This window comes from Herpailurus yagouaroundi, unplaced genomic scaffold (assembly GCF_014898765.1).
Source record: "Herpailurus yagouaroundi ecotype Mexico unplaced genomic scaffold, PumYag 162, whole genome shotgun sequence".
NCBI lineage: Eukaryota > Metazoa > Chordata > Mammalia > Carnivora > Felidae > Herpailurus > Herpailurus yagouaroundi.
Window position 1 is genome coordinate 6,478,125 of NW_024412403.1, and position 15,552 is coordinate 6,493,676.

The 15,552-nt window shown below is 40.7% G+C and overlaps 1 protein-coding gene and 1 non-coding gene across 2 annotated transcripts in view; one reads left to right on the forward strand and one right to left on the reverse strand.

The window, feature by feature from the left end:
* BRWD1 (bromodomain and WD repeat domain containing 1) overlaps positions 1 to 15,552 on the forward strand; it is a 127,771-nt gene that overhangs the window by 17,305 nt on the left and 94,914 nt on the right. Inside the window, exons 5-8 of the mRNA XM_040483906.1 lie at positions 6,742 to 6,892; positions 8,949 to 9,047; positions 9,411 to 9,571; positions 10,674 to 10,895. Of these exons, the coding sequence (XP_040339840.1) occupies positions 6,742 to 6,892; positions 8,949 to 9,047; positions 9,411 to 9,571; positions 10,674 to 10,895 (633 nt within the window). The remainder of the gene's footprint in view (positions 1 to 6,741; positions 6,893 to 8,948; positions 9,048 to 9,410; positions 9,572 to 10,673; positions 10,896 to 15,552) is intronic.
* On the reverse strand, positions 410 to 482 carry TRNAK-CUU (transfer RNA lysine (anticodon CUU)). The gene has a single exon. It is a non-coding gene; the product is annotated as a tRNA-Lys (tRNA).

Here is a 15,552-nt window from a genome sequence, read left to right on the forward strand (position 1 = left end):
GATAGTCTCTGTCTCTTGGATAGGGCAGATTGACGTTTGGTTTTTTCCTTCTCAAACTTCTCGTTTTATTGTTACCATCATATCCTAGAAATAATGGGAAAGAAGTTTTTTTTTTTTTTTTTTTTTTTTTTTACCCCCCGCTGTGGTTCTTTTATTAGGGAGCAGAATTTTTCAGGAACATTCTCCTGCCCTAGAAGATTTCTTCTCTGTTTCATTGGCCAGAACTAGATCAATGGCTGCCTAGTTAGGAAAGAGTTTAGAAAAGTGAGGCTCTGCTGAAGTTGGGGAGGTAGTGGGTATTGGATAAGCAAACATGGTCTGCTCTGGGAAGCTAATAAACTCTTTTCTGAATTAAAATAAAAGCTTTTTTTCCCCTTTTTTTCTTTTAAGATTTTATTTTTAATCTCTACACCCAATGTAGGGCTTGAACCCACAGTCCTGAGATCAAGAGTCTCACGCTCTACCAACTGAGCTAGCCAGGTGCCCCAGAATAAATGCTTTTGAATGAAGGATTTTCATGCTAACATTAGAATGTTTCTCTGCCTAGGTACTTTTGTATAAACCGAGGGTTAAGCTCTTTTCCCCTCTTATTTCTATAACGATATTTATCCTGCCATTGACTACTAAGCTTGCATTTTTTTTTTAATTTTTAAAAATTCACTTATTTTTAAAAATATGCCTCATGCCCAGTGTGGAGCCCACAGTGGGGCTTGAACTCACGATCCTGAGCTGAGATCAAGAGTCGGATGTTTAACCGACTAAGCTACCCAGGCGCCCCAAACTTGCATTTCTTTATAAAGCTTAGAAAAGAGGCCAAGAACTTGTATCAACCAGAGGCTGAGGGAACTTACCTAAGGAAGACGCCAATTTTTAATTTTTTTGTGAAAGACCATGCTCCGTATCCCTTCTTGTTTCATTGTTGTATGCTCATTGTATAGGAGTTGTGATGTACTGTGGTAGTTTACTTAGGCATTTTCCCTTGTAAGTTTCTAGATGTAGTTTAAAATGATCAGGGAAAAACTAAAGGTCAGATGGGTATATGTTACACTTGATCTTAGCCAAAAGGCCGAGAAGCGATCACATAGGTATATATTAAAGATATTAAATATTGGGGTGCCTGGGTGGCTCACTTGGTTAAAGTGTCTGACTTCGGCTCAGGTCATGAACTCGCTGTTCATGAGATCGAACCCCACACTGGGCTCTGTGCTGACAGATTCACATTCTGCTTCACATTCTGTCTCCCTCTCTCTCTGCCCCTCCCCCACTCGTGTGCACGCTCTGTGTTTTTCTTCTTCTCTCTCTCAAATAAACGGTAAAAAAAAAAATATTAAGTACTCATTCTAGATCCTCATTACATGACAGTATCCCAAACTTGACAGAAAAAGCTCCTTTCTCCCATAACTTTGCAGTTACGTTCTCTAGACTCTACTACCACTTTACAGCTGCTTCCCTGGGCTTGAAGAAGCTCATGCTCACCGCATTATTTGGTAATAGTGGTGGTAATATAGTGATCCTATGATTGTGGCTGAAAAACTTCCTGAGACTAAGTATGGCTACCAAAAATAAGATGGTACAGAGAGTGGCTGTTTGACTGTTGGAAGGGACTTAGTTCTGGCCTTATTTCCGAGGACATCGTATCACTGGCTTACTCATTGAAGTTGCTGGTAGAGATTGTTACTAACATTCAGGTATAGGACTTGAAAGTAATGAAGGAACGTTATCTATCATATTGATTTGGTCAGTATATCTTTAATAATCTAGAACCATTTTCTGTTTGTTATTTTTGGGACTAGAGCTGCATTACTCCCCAGAAACACTTTGTCTTATACAAATATAGAGTAACAGTCTCTCCTCCCCCCATCTTTGATAGTTATGCTGGAATCCTTAGAAATGTAACGAATCTATAAATCCCTTTATGGGAATCACAGCTGCTGCATGGAATTCATGTTCCTGTTAATGCCTGGACTTGGCCCAAGTTTACTTGCACATGTTGAAACTTCCTGTTATTTTTTTATTTTATTTATTTATTTATTTATTTATTTATTTAAAAAAAATTTTTTTTTTCAACGTTTATTTATTTTTGGGACAGAGAGATACAGAGCATGAACGGGGGAGGGGCAGAGAGAGAGGGAGACACAGACTCGGAAACAGGCTCCAGGCTCTGAGCCGTCAGCCCAGAGCCTGACGCGGGGCTCGAACTCCCGGACCGCGAGATCGTGACCTGGCTGAAGTCGGACGCTTAACCGACTGCGCCACCCAGGCGCCCCTAAACTTCCTGTTATTTTAATGATGAGTTTTACTGCTTCTTCAATTCAGGCAGTGAGTTTAGTCCTATAAAGTTTCCCTTCTAGATCATTTAAGAGAGAGAATAAAATCATATCCAACACTGGGAAGCACTCTGTCTAAACTTTTCTGTCTCTGTCTTTTCTATCTAGAGAAGTTGTTTTTGCCTTTGTGTGTTACAGCTTGTCTTCAAGAGCAGATGTCCACTCAGGAGACAGGCTTGAGTGTGTAACCTCAAAACTGAAAGCCAATTGAGAAGGACAGATAAATGCTTTCACTCATATGTGGAACTTGAGAAACTTAACAGAAGACCATGGGGGAAAGAAAGGGGGGAAAAATAGTTACAAATGGAGGGAGGGTAGCAAACCATAAGAGACTTTTAAATAACAGAGAACAAACTGAGGGTTGATTCGGGGGGAGGGGCAAATGGGTGAGGGACATTGAGGAGGGCACTTGTTGGGATGAGCACCGGGTGTTGTATGTAAACGATGAACCATGGGAATCTACCCCCAAAATCAAGAGCGTACTGTACACGCTGTATGTTAACCAATTTGACAATAAATTATATTAAAAAAACCTGAAAGCCAATTATGTCAGTTCTCTATCTACCTGAATAGTCAAAATCTTAAAGCTATTAGAGTGATTGTCTACTATGTAAGAAGCCATGTTGCCATTGCCCAAGTCCTTTTATCTTTCTTAAGCCTTGTGGACACATTATTTAGGTTGATCAGTGCGGAGTACTTCAGTGGGGTTTTGTTTTCAGATTTGCATTCCTGACAGGTTCTTAGATCTGTGATTTTCTTGGCCCTGTTGGAGTTACCTTCTAGTTCCTCCTATCTTTCTTTCCCTTCCCATGATGAGCTAATTATCTATAATAGATTTGGAACTTCTACATGCTGACGCTTTGAAGCACAAGAGTGCTAATTAGTATTATGAAACACTTTGATGTCTACCTGAGCTTTGATAGGTCTTTGGGGTTTTGCCTTGGGATATCTGTCAAGGTAGGAAACATAAGTCATGTTGAAAAGTTGAAGATATTTTATTTAGCCTCTTCTGTCACTAGTGCTTATGAACAAAAACTTTATATTGAATCTGGGCTTTTTTTTTTTAAATATTTATTTGTAAGTAATTTCTACACCCACTGCGGGGCTTGAACTCAAGAGTCACATGCTCTGTTGGCTGAGCCTGCCAGGCGCCCCGAATCCAGGCTTGTTTTATATTTGAGTTAATGCATAAGAACCAGAAGTGAGATCTTGAACTATGTTTCAGGTTTTCTTTGGGGCAGGGTTTCTCAGGAGTTTGAAAATGTATGGGGCATTGCTGGTGTTGTGCGGCATGGGGAATGCTGTCGGCATGGACGGAAGGGAGCCAGGAGTACTGTGTGTTCTGCGCACATGCACTGTCCAGAGCAGCACTTTGTCTTTGCTCACACGTTGGTGACGTCACAGTTGAGAAACGTCATCTCGTGATTGAGGAACCTTAATGCAGTGTTAAAGTTTAGGACAGATACATTCAGATCAGGTGTCATGAGGCCTCTTCATGAGTTTAACTTACACGGTAGCTTTTGTGTTTTTATTGTTTTGAAGTATAATTGACTTAAATACACATTTATAAAGGTTCAGGTTGATGACTTTGGATGCGTGTGACACTGAAGAACCCATCTGTAATACCTCCTGCTTTTCTTGCTCCCTGCCCCCAGCAACGTCTGATCTGTTTTCTGTCACTGTAGATTAATGTGCATTTTCTAGAGTTTTGTGTAAATAAAACCATACAACATGTACTCTTTTTCTGGCTTCTTTCAGCATAATTTTGAGATTTCATCCATGTCATCACGTGTTATTAATGTGTCACATATGTTTCTTTTTTTATTACCAGATAGTGTTCCATTTTACAGATGCACCGTAACGTGTATATCCAGTGACCTGTTAGTGGTCGTTTGGGTGTGTCCACTTTTGGGATCTTAACAAGAAAGATGTTTCAGTCATGTGCAAACTTTTTTTTTTTTTTTAAAGAACTTTTAATTACTTTTCTGTACGGAAAATATAATGGTGTCCACTTAGCCCAGTTTGGGGGCCAGTTTTTTTAGGCTTCGCCTTTTTCACCTTGGCGATGCAAGCCACTGACTTTGGACCCGGGATGTTGCCTCCCCAGTGACTGCGGGTCTCATCGTATCTGTCATTGTCATTGGTCCCGATAGCTTCCAGCAGCTTAGCCAGAGCTCCTTTTTCTTCTGAGTTAACCTGTGGGAAGGTGACAGTGGTGCCGGTCTTCCTGGGGACCAGACACCCCAGGCTGGCCTTCCTCTTGATAACGCGGTAAGGGACCCCCGTCTTCGGACACAGGGCAGGCAGGGAGACAGCCCACTCACTGGGATCCACCTCGTGTGCAGTCGCTACCTGCCAAGCCTTCTTGCTTTCCACCAGGGCGGCGACAGTATTAACCCCAGCTCGAAGGACAGGCAGCCTCTTGGAGGGGACATCCCCTTTCCTGATCGCTCTCTTCTCAGCCTGGACTAACAGTCTCTTCTCCTTCTCTTGCTTTGTCTCTGGGCTGTACTTGGGGGCCAATTTAAGCGTTTGAGTAGCCATTTGCCCATCCCAGGCATGGGTGAACCGGTTAATTGCAGGAGGCACTCTCTTAGACGTTTATAGAGAACAGCCCTTTGTTCCCGCGGCCAGATGTAGCAGGGCCATGTGCACGTACAGACTTCTAGTATGAACATGTGCTTTTCTTTTTCTTGAGTAAATACCTAGGAATAGAATAGCTGGTTAATACGGTAGGTATATGTGCTATTAAACTGCCCAACTGTTTTCTTTCTATCTCTCTCTCTCTCTTTTTTTTTTTTTTTAATTTTTATTTGCATTTATTTTATATAGAATTTACTCCCAGGCTGTAAGTTTTGTTTCTTCATTTTCTTCTGGGATATCTTTTCCGTCTTTGCAGCTTCCTCTTCCAGCTTAGGAGCAGTCTGCCCTTTTAGTAAGGATCGTCTCAGTGTGGCAGGGAGAGCTCATCTATGGGTTAATCTGACCATGAACCCTGTAAGCTCTATACTGCGTCCTGCAGGCTTTGTTTACCTGGATGTGCTCAATGACCAGAGGATCATCTACATCCTTACGTTCAGCATGACTCTGCATTTTTAAGCATGTTCACTAAAAATTGAGCGCTCTTTTTGGACCACTGATTCTGTGTCCAGCCCCACTGTGTGGCCTGGGTGCACCTATCAGCTCTACAATGGCAGTGATGGAAGGGCATACATTGCTTCTCTAAGGTGGTGTCCTTTGGATACACATACCCTCGATGGCCTGGGCAGTTTCCCCTGGGTCCTTGAAGTGAACACAGGGATTTGAGCCTCTTGATTTGTGTGATTATGTAGGGTTTCCTGGGTCAAGTGAATAGCGAACCATTTTCAAAGATCACCCCAGGCTGCCTATGGGAAGAGTGGCCAACTGTTTTCCAAAGTGGTTGTGCTGCTATTGTACGTTCCCACCAGCAGTTTCTCCACGTTCTTGCCAATCTTGGTCTGGTCCTTTTGATTTTAGCTATTCTAACAGGTGTGTAGTAATATCTCATTATGGTTTCAATTTGTTACCAATGAATGGTGCTGCGCATCTTTAGAGTGTGTGTATGTGTGTTTGATGGTCTGTGTAAATCTTTCTCCTGTTTTTAAAAGTTAGTTTGTTTTTTTTTTTTATAATTGAGTGTTGAGAGTTTTTTTAGTTTCTAGATGCAAGTCGTTTATCAGAAAATATGCTTTGCAAACGTTTTCCTTCAGTCTGTGGGTTGTATTCATGCTCTTTTGACGAAAACGGAAGCTGTTAATTTTGATGAGGTCTAGTGTATGGGCTGGTTGCTGTGTGGATTGTATGACTGTTGTCATATGAGAAATCTTTGTCTAACCTCAGGTCATGATTTTCTCCAGGGTTTTCTGTGATAAGTTCTGCAGTTTTAGATTATACATTTAGGTACGTGATCTGTCTTAAGATAGTTTTTGTTTATGGTGTGATGTATGGATCAAAGTTCATTAAAAGAGAAACCTTTTTGGCAAATGGATATCCAGTGGTTCCAGCACCATTTGTTTGAGAAGATGATCTTTTCTCCTTTGTGCTTTTGTCAGAAATCAGTTGTCCTTATATAACGATTCCCGAAGTCAGATATTTATTTTCATAACTCAACTTTGTATTTTTTTAAAGCTGCTTTGGCTTTTGTAGGCGCCTTACATTTGAATGTGAATTTTAGAATAAAATTAATCAGTTTCTACAAGACAGCCTGCTTGGATTTTGATTGGGATGGCTTTGAACCTACAGATGAGTTTGCTCTTTATTTAATGTCTCTCAGCAGTGATTTATAGTTTTCGTTGTACATGTTTCTCACATGTTTTGTCACACTTACCCCTGGCTGTTTAATGTTTTTTGATGCTATTGTAAATAATGTTTAAAAAACTTGCTCTCCAATTAGGTCTTGTCCAATAAGCATGTGGCTCCTGATCATCTGTTGCAAATCTGCCAGCGCATTGGTCCCATGTTGGATAAAGAAATTCCACCCAGTATTTCAAGAGTCACTTCTTTACTTGGTGCAGGAAGGCAGTCTTTGCTACGTACAGCAAAAGGTACCTTAATTTGAAGAAGTGTTCTGCTTTGTAGCTTAATGATAATTATAATTGTGAAGTAATGTAAGCATTGTGGAAGAAAGGCGATATGTAACTATAAACCATGCTGTGGACTATAAAATTCTCTGCATTTAGCATAGACATTGAATTTTACTACGTAAGTGTTTAATGGGTCCTTCTGCATTAAAAAAATGACAAAGGTATAGATGTTAAGCGAAAAAGCTTGAATTTATTCTGAGATGTGTTTGAGGTTTTCTTGATGTGAGTTCTTAATTTTCTATTTTGTAGCTCACTTATAACTTTACTGAATGTAATTGTATGTGTCTAATAAACTCTTTAAATGCTAGAAGTATTTTATTTGGTATTTAGATTCCGAAAGCCCTTTGTTATAAGGGGAAGTGATTTTCTAAATTTGGGAGCAGTTTGAAAACAAGCACCAAAAATGTACAATTGCATGGTTCTTTTTTCACCAATTTAATTTTTTTGCAAAGTTATGTGGTAGCAAAATGTTTGGAATTGTTGTTCTTCTCCTGTTAGCTTGGTATAAATCACTTAGACTAAGTACATGTATGTGATATGATCTATGTATACAACGTGGCCTAACTGCTGATGGGCAAGAATGTTGGCTCTTCGGATCCTGAGCATCCGTCCAGTTCGTCCCCCGTGATTATTTTTAAGATCTGTTGCTGATGTGATGCCACCTCTTAGGTGTGCCACCAGTACAAAGCTTGACTGAGAAAGAACAACCCTCCTTCTTGGTTCCATGCCAGACCGCTTTGTCGCCCTTAGTCATTTCTTAGTGCTCTGTGGCCCTGCCACACTGTGGCTTGGCTCAGGAAACTGTTCTTACTCTCCCTTCTCTGTGTTCCTATTCACCTTGTAATTATTCTATTTTAGGCTGTTATGTAGTAGTTGCCCCAAATGGCCTGTTCCCCTCTGTTTTCTTTACTTGTGTCAAGCTCCGTGTTGTTTTGTGATGAGCACTGCTTTAGAACCGGCAGACCTTAGAAGAGACTTGAGCCAGCTGCCCTAGGGTAGGGTCCGTATCTCTCTGTTTTGTACTAGTGTCATGAGAGGATGCCTTGTAACCGCTCTTTGGTCATGATGGTGGCGATGAATCCATTCATGTAAAACGTAACATGCGTGTTAGGTTGGGGCACCCGAGGCTCAGTAGAGGTTTCTGTGATGCCTTCCTTCCCTTCCTCTTTCACTTGTGAAGAAGCTGATTTCTGGCCCAGCGTAATCTGTGCTCTGCTGCTCTCTCCTCTAGGGGGGGCAGATGATGTTTCTTCGTATGTATTTGCCGATAGGTCAAAGAGGGACGGGACTTGAGAATGAGTGTTCAGACTCCCAGATCCTACATGCGTGCTCTTGTGTAAAGGATTATCCATGATCCCAAAACAAGAGGAAAGGCATTTGATTTTGTCCGTATTTCCTAGGGAGATTAAAGTCATGGTAATATTGGCCAAAATTAATTTTAAAACTCCGTTAACGTTTTAAGGATTTTCATATAGATCAAATTTTTCTTACAAAAATTTCCATTTTTTGGAAAGTTGGATCAGTTGTGATTAAGATCTCGTATCACTAATACCGTGTGGTATGATTCTGCATGGCAAAATAAAAACTTACTTGGCATTGAATAGGACTCGGAAGTCCAGTGATCTGGTTGTATGGTCCATGTAGACTTAACCACTTGCAGCGGATCTCTTTCAAGGTCCTGGAACCTTTGAGCCTCAGTTACCTCACTTGTACATTGGCGATCATAACCTACCTCACAGGGTTGTTGTGAGGATTCAATGAGATCATGTACGTGGAATGCACTTTGTAAATTGTAAAGTGCTACGCTGATGTTAGTTGTTGTTGTTGTATCTGAGATGTCTTCATTTTTTTTCCCCTTCAGAAATAGTCTAATAAACCTCTAGGGCTTTTCTGTTAAAGTATATTAGTTGGTACAACTTTGAATAAACAGTTTATTACAATATACGTAAGTATTCTATAAAATCTTTCTTGGGGTTAACTTTCAAGATTTTATGTGTATCTAAAATTCGTTTTAAAGACTGCAGGCACACAGTTTGGAAGGGCTCTGCCTTTGCTGCTCTTCACAGAGGAAGACCTCCCGAAATGCCGGTGAATTATGGTTCCCCACCAAGTCTTGGTGAGTGAGCTTGCCTTTTCAGATGAGCGAAACAGTCTTTTTACTTTCTTGACCAGTTTTGTAACTGCTCTATTAAAATTTAAAAGGAAATACTGGTAGTAGTGTTTCAGTAGTGATGAATACCGGTTTCCAAAGTGGCTTTCCTGAAGTTATTCCTAAACGCAATAAAAATTAAGGAAAGACAATCTTGTTGCAATAAGCCCTTAATAGTGATTATAGTAAAACAGAATTGGGGAGAAACTTGTGTCTGTCCTTAGGATTTCTAGAACATAGGTTCTGTGACCTCTAGAAATTGTTGTGGAGTTTTTCGTTTTTTTACATATTGGCTCTTCCTTAACCATTTTCATTGTTTTTATTTCCTAGTGGAGATACATCGAGGAAAACAACTCACAGGGTGTTCCACTTTTAGCACAGCGTTTCCAGGAACCATGTATCAGCACATCAAAATGCACAGAAGGATTCTCGGACATCTGTCTGCTGTTTACTGTGTAGCATTTGATAGGACAGGACATAGAATCTTTACAGTGAGTTAATGTTTTAAACTCCATTTGGTATCAATCTGGAGCACTTGCATGTGGGTTAGAATCATCTAGGCAATCTTCTAAAACATGTAGGTTCTATGCTTCCTATTCTCAGGGATTTTGACTCCATGGGTCTGATGCGGGGCCCATGAATTTGCATTTTTATTAAGTAGCCCAAGTGACTCAGATGCAGGTAGCTAGGCCTTTAAGGTGTTGGTGAGACATTGATGTAGAGCTGTGGTTCATGGGCCTGATTGTCAAGGATCTTAAAAATATACATGCCTAATACTTCCCCTCCAGCCTATTCTAGACCTGCTAATGATGTTTCTAGTATGTCTAATAACCAGAACAAACCAAAAAACTTCCATAAAAATCTAAATCTCTACAGGTGATTCATACTCACATCGATTACTCATTGATACAGAGAAATTGATTACTTGAATACTGCAAGATTATTTTACAATTATTATAAAACTATACATAAATATTTGTAATTTAATTTACCATTTTAATATTTTAAGGGAAAATTATAAGGGGTCACAAATTTAAGTTTCCTTTTTCAGTTGCGAGATTTGGAGTAGAGACTCAAAAGTGGGCTGAGTTAGATGGGTGTTGGCTGGTGCTACAGATTTGAGACTCTGTTGTCTGTTTATTTAGAATGAGGGTGCTAGTCCCATTATTTTTTAATTGTTTTTGGGATTTCCACTCAGCCTGTGATCCGTATATCTGTCCTAATGTGTATCAAATTATTTAGTTTGATGTGAGCTAAACTGACATTTAACCATTGTTAAGTGAAATTGTGAGTGGTGAACTTTTGGTTGGGCTCATTATTTGGCAGGCAATTTTGGGAAAATAGTATTTATAATGTGGTCTGGTCCACAGAAATGAAAACTTCACAGTATTTTTATGTAGGTGTGATTTGAGGAAGAAAAGAACTATTGTTCCGTAAGTGTTCTGACTGTAAGATTCATAATTTATAGAGTATTCTACAGTTGGGAAGAGGAGTTATAGATACTTAATTCAAGTGACATATAAATGGTATTTTTTAAACTGCTGTAAAGGACTTGCTGTGTTAACATTTATTTTGGGGTATATTTTTTCTTAGGGTTCAGATGATTGTTTGGTGAAGATTTGGTCAACACACAATGGCCGCCTATTATCCACATTAAGAGGTCATTCTGCAGAAATTTCAGATATGGCGGTCAACTATGAGAATACGATGATCGCTGCAGGGAGCTGTGATAAGATCATCAGAGTGTGGTGCTTGAGAACTTGTGCCCCGGTCGCTGTGCTCCAAGGACACACGGGGTCAATCACATCTTTACAGGTAAACTAGGTTCAGTGTGCATATATGTATATGATCTCCTTTTCCTTTGAAACTCTTTCTCCTCAGAGGTGACAAATAGTAAGATGCTTAGCAATTGTGTGATCTGTTTTAGTAACCAAGAGAAATGTAATTAATCATACCTCCATGACTCTTGGAAGGGTGATGTAATGTCTAATGCAGTTAGAGCTTTACAGGAAGGCATGATGAATGACGTATTGCTTCTTTTAGGCTTACTATTGAACTGGGGGAGTGTCGCTTACAAACCTGAGGCTACATTAATGATTTTCCTACTTTATTTTTTATTCTTTGAGAGAGAGTGTGTGAGTGGGGGAGAGGCACAAAGGGAGAGAGAGAAAGAATCTTAAGCAGGCTCCATGCTCATTGCGGAGCCCGATGTGGGGCTCGATCTCATGACCTTAGGATCATGACCTGAGCTGAAATCAAGAGTTGGATGCTCAACCAACTGAGCCACCTGGGCACCCTGATTTTTCTACTTCAAAACCTGTGGATTTTGCTGAGTTGATTAAATTTGTTGAAGTATATTTAAACAATTTTTTCACTTTATTGTGGAAGCTAATTTTGCACATACACAAAGTAGACTCATATAATGAATCCCTAGGTGCCCATGGCTAGTTGTTCCCCAACCACTTCACTTTGTACCTAAAGCAGATCCTAGATTTCATATCCTATCTTCTGTAAGTAGTTCAATATGTCTTTCTAAAAGATGAGGATTTCTTTTTAAAAAACACAACCAGGGGCGTCTGGGTGGCTCAGTCGGTTTAGCATCTGACTTTGGCTCAGGTCATGATCTCGTGGTTCGTGAGTTCGAGCCCCGTGTTGGGCTCTGTGCTGACAGCTCGGAGCCTGGAGCCTGCTTCAGAGTCTGTGTCTCCCTCTCTCTCTCTCTCTGCTCCTCCCGCACTCATGCTTGCTTTCTCTCCCTCTCTCTCTCTCTCTCTCTGTCTCAAAAATAAATAAACGTTAAAAAAAAAAAAGGCAACCAAAACATCATCATACTTCTTTTTTTCATGTTCAGGTTTCCATTTGTCTCATAAATAGAGTTACTTTGAGCAACCGGACAAAACTTATACCTTACAATTACTGTCGATAAAAAGAAGCTTAAAACAAATTGCATTCCCTTGCCCAACTTTTAAAACCCTTTACAGTAAGTGTCTCTGTTGAAAGAGTTGGGTTCCCACAGTTTGGCTGTTATTGCTTATATCCTTGTAGAGCAGCTCAATATGTCCCTGTATTTCCTGTAACTTGGATGTTGGATCCAGAGCAGTAATTCTGTTTAATGTAGGCCTGATCACGTGGAGGCCTTGTTTCAAGCACAGATCGCTAGGCCCCACCGCCAGAGATCCTGACTGAAAATAGTGGAAGTGGAGCCTGAGAATTGGCATTCCTAATAAGTTCCCAGCTTCTCTTCCTCCTCCTCCTCCTCCTCAGGCTACACTTTCAGGATCATTGATCCAAAGGCTTGATCACCTTGAGGTGTATGCTCTTCTAGGTGTGAAATGTCTGGGAGTCTCTCTGTAGTAGCCATCGACGATACTGCCTTAGCTCCATTAGTTCATTCGGAACTGAAAATGGTGCATTTGGGTCATTATTTCGAAAATCACATTTTGTTAGGAGATAATGACTTGTGAAGCCTTTTAAGGTACATTGGTGCTTCTGATTTGAATTTGGATAAAACTGGGGGATTGGTTCCATTTTCAGGTATGAATTCACCCAGGCTCTGTGCTAAGTGGTCTCCAAAGAGATTTGGTGTGAAGTCTTGTGACAAGAGAGATTTTTTCCTAAACTCTTCCGGTCAGTTTTCTTGAAGGATAGAGACAAGAAACTTATTTTTGAATGAAGACAACCGTAATCGGGATAGTGTTATATTTTGAAAATTTAAGCGAGATTTTGGTGGACCTATTTATTTTAAGGCAAGGAGTGTAATTGTTTTCTAGAAGACTGTGTTTCACAGTTAATGTTTTGTTATTTCATATGAATTTATAGGCAGTATAGCAGCAAATGAGAAAACTTCTAGTACTCTGTGCTGGTGTCTGTCCTAAAACCATTATGGAGTCCCGCACTGTGAAAGTGGAGCTCTGGTCTTTCCTGAGGCCCATTCTTTGGTAATGGGGCCGCGTGTGGTTATCATCTACTGAATATACCTGAGAAGTCTGGGTGGTAGTAAGCTTTTATACATCAGAGGTCATCTGTGCTTGCCAGTGGTTACCAAAGTTCATAGTCAAACAGGTACACAGTTTTAGTTATTAATCTTTTTCATGTTCTTTGCTCTGTTGTTACTGGCATATAGAAAACATTTTTAATTTTAGTAAAGGTTTTTTTCTTCCAATTTATATTGAAAATGTGTACAAGTAATATCGTTTGCAGAAAAATGAGCATATAAGAAAATAAGCCTCCATGATCTTACCATCTAGAAGTAGTCACTGTCAGTATTTTGGTGTACACGCTTAAGGGTAGCATCATGTAGTGTCATTGGATATAACTTACATTCTCAAAAACATTAGTAGAACCAGAGGTAGAACCTTTTGTCTGTCTGAAAGAACAGTAAATGAACATTCCGCAGGAGTGAAAAGACATAATGTATAGCTGGTTTGGATTAGCTTTCTTTCACTTATTTACTTATTTTTATTAAAAAAAAAATTTTTTTTTAACGTTTATTTATTACTGAAAGACAGAGTCAGAGCGTGAGCAGGGGAGGGGCAGAAGGAGAGGGAGACGCAGAATCCGAAGCAGGCTCCAGGCTCTGAGCTGTCAGCACAGAGCCTGACGCGGGGCTCGAAGTCACAAACCATGAGATGATGACCTGAGCTGAAGTTGGACACCTGACCAACTGAGCCACCCAGGCGCCCCTGTTTATTTTTATTTTAAAAATTATTTCATTTGGGAGCGAGAGTGTGTGAGCAGGAAAGCGTGGCAGAGGGAGAATGAGAGAATCTTAAGTGGGTTCCGTGCCCGGCCCAAAGCAAGCCTCAGTCTCACAATCCTGGGATCATGACCTGAGCTGAAATGAAGAGTTGGATACTCAACGGAATGGGCCACCCAGGTGCCCGTGGCTTTCGTGAAGAAATATGTGAGGCACTAATAAGAACTTAGAACGTCAAGATATGGTAGGTAAGGAAAGGGCAGAGAGAGGAGCCTTGAGTTGTAAGGCATTCGCCGATTCCACTGGGGGTGCCTGAAAAGCTTAGTAGAGTATTTGACACACTGGTAAGATTGGAGAGGAAATATTTTGGAAATACCTACACAATTTATGTGTAGCTGCGTTTGCAACTAATTAGAATAGAAAAAAATTACAGCAACTGGAAATTCCATGTGTACTTGGAATTCCTGAACAAGAGGACAAGAGAGAGTGGACCAGAGCTGCACTTGAAGCGATAAGAGCTGCGAAGTTTGCAAAATGCGCTGAAGAAATAGAGCCACAGATTGAAGAAGCACCAAGGACCCTGAGCAGAATAAACATATGGAAAACTGCAGCTAGTGAATGTGGCCAGAAAACTTGTGTTTGGTTTAATTAATTAATTAACTTAGTTTATTTTTTGAGGGGGAGAGAGAGAGAGAGAGAGCGCAAGCAGGGGAAGGGCGGAGAGAGAGGGAGAGACAGAATTCCAAGCAGGCTCTGCACTGTCTGTGCAGAACCCCGTGGGGCTCGAAGTCACGAACCACGTGATCATGACCTGAACTGAAACCAAGGGTCGTTCGCTTAACCAGCTGAGCCACCCAGGTGCCCTTTCATCACAATAAACCTTTTAAAGCCAAAGAGAAATCTTAAGGTAACCAAAAGGAAAAATAAGCAGTAAGGCTGATGATTAGCTTTTCAGTAGAACAGTGGGAGTCGATAGACAAAAAAAAAATGCTCTTTATTATTTTTTATTATTATTTTTTTTATCTTAGAGAGGGAGAGAACACACCAGTGGCAGTGGGGGGGAGAGAGGGAATCCCAGGCAGGCTCCGTGCTCAGCGCTGGAGCCTGATGCAGGGCTCGATCCCGTGACCCTGGGATCATGACCTGAGCTGAAACCAAGAGTTGGATGCTCAACTGACTGAGCTACTCTGGTGACCCCAAAGAAGTGCTCTATTTTTTTTTTTTTTTAATGTTTATTCATTTTTGAGAGACAGAGCGTGAGCAGGGGGGGTGCAGAGAGAGAGGGAGACACAGTGTGAAGCAGGCTCTGGGCTCTGAGCTGTCAGCACAGAGCCCAACGTGGGGCTCAAACACACAAACCGCAGGATCACGACCTGAGCCGAAGTCAGATGCTTGACCGACTGAGCCATCTAGGTGCCTCAAGAAGTGATCTTTCTTTTATTTATTTATTTATTTATTTATTTTATTTATTTTTTTTATTTATATATGAAATTTATTGTCAAATTGGTTTCCATACAACGCCAGTGCTCATCCCAAAAGGTGCCCTCCTCAATTCCCATTGCCCACCCTCTCCTCCCTCCCACCCAAGAAGTGATCTTTCTGAAGTGCTGTTGGGGGTGACAAGCTGGCTCTGTTGGTAGAGTGTGCAACTTGGTCTCGGGGTCGTGCGTTCAAGCCCCACATTGGGTGGAGAGCTTTAATGAAATAAAGACATAAAAATAATCTTATATTTGGGTTTATTTAAAATTAATAAAGTGATCATTGACAGTGACTATC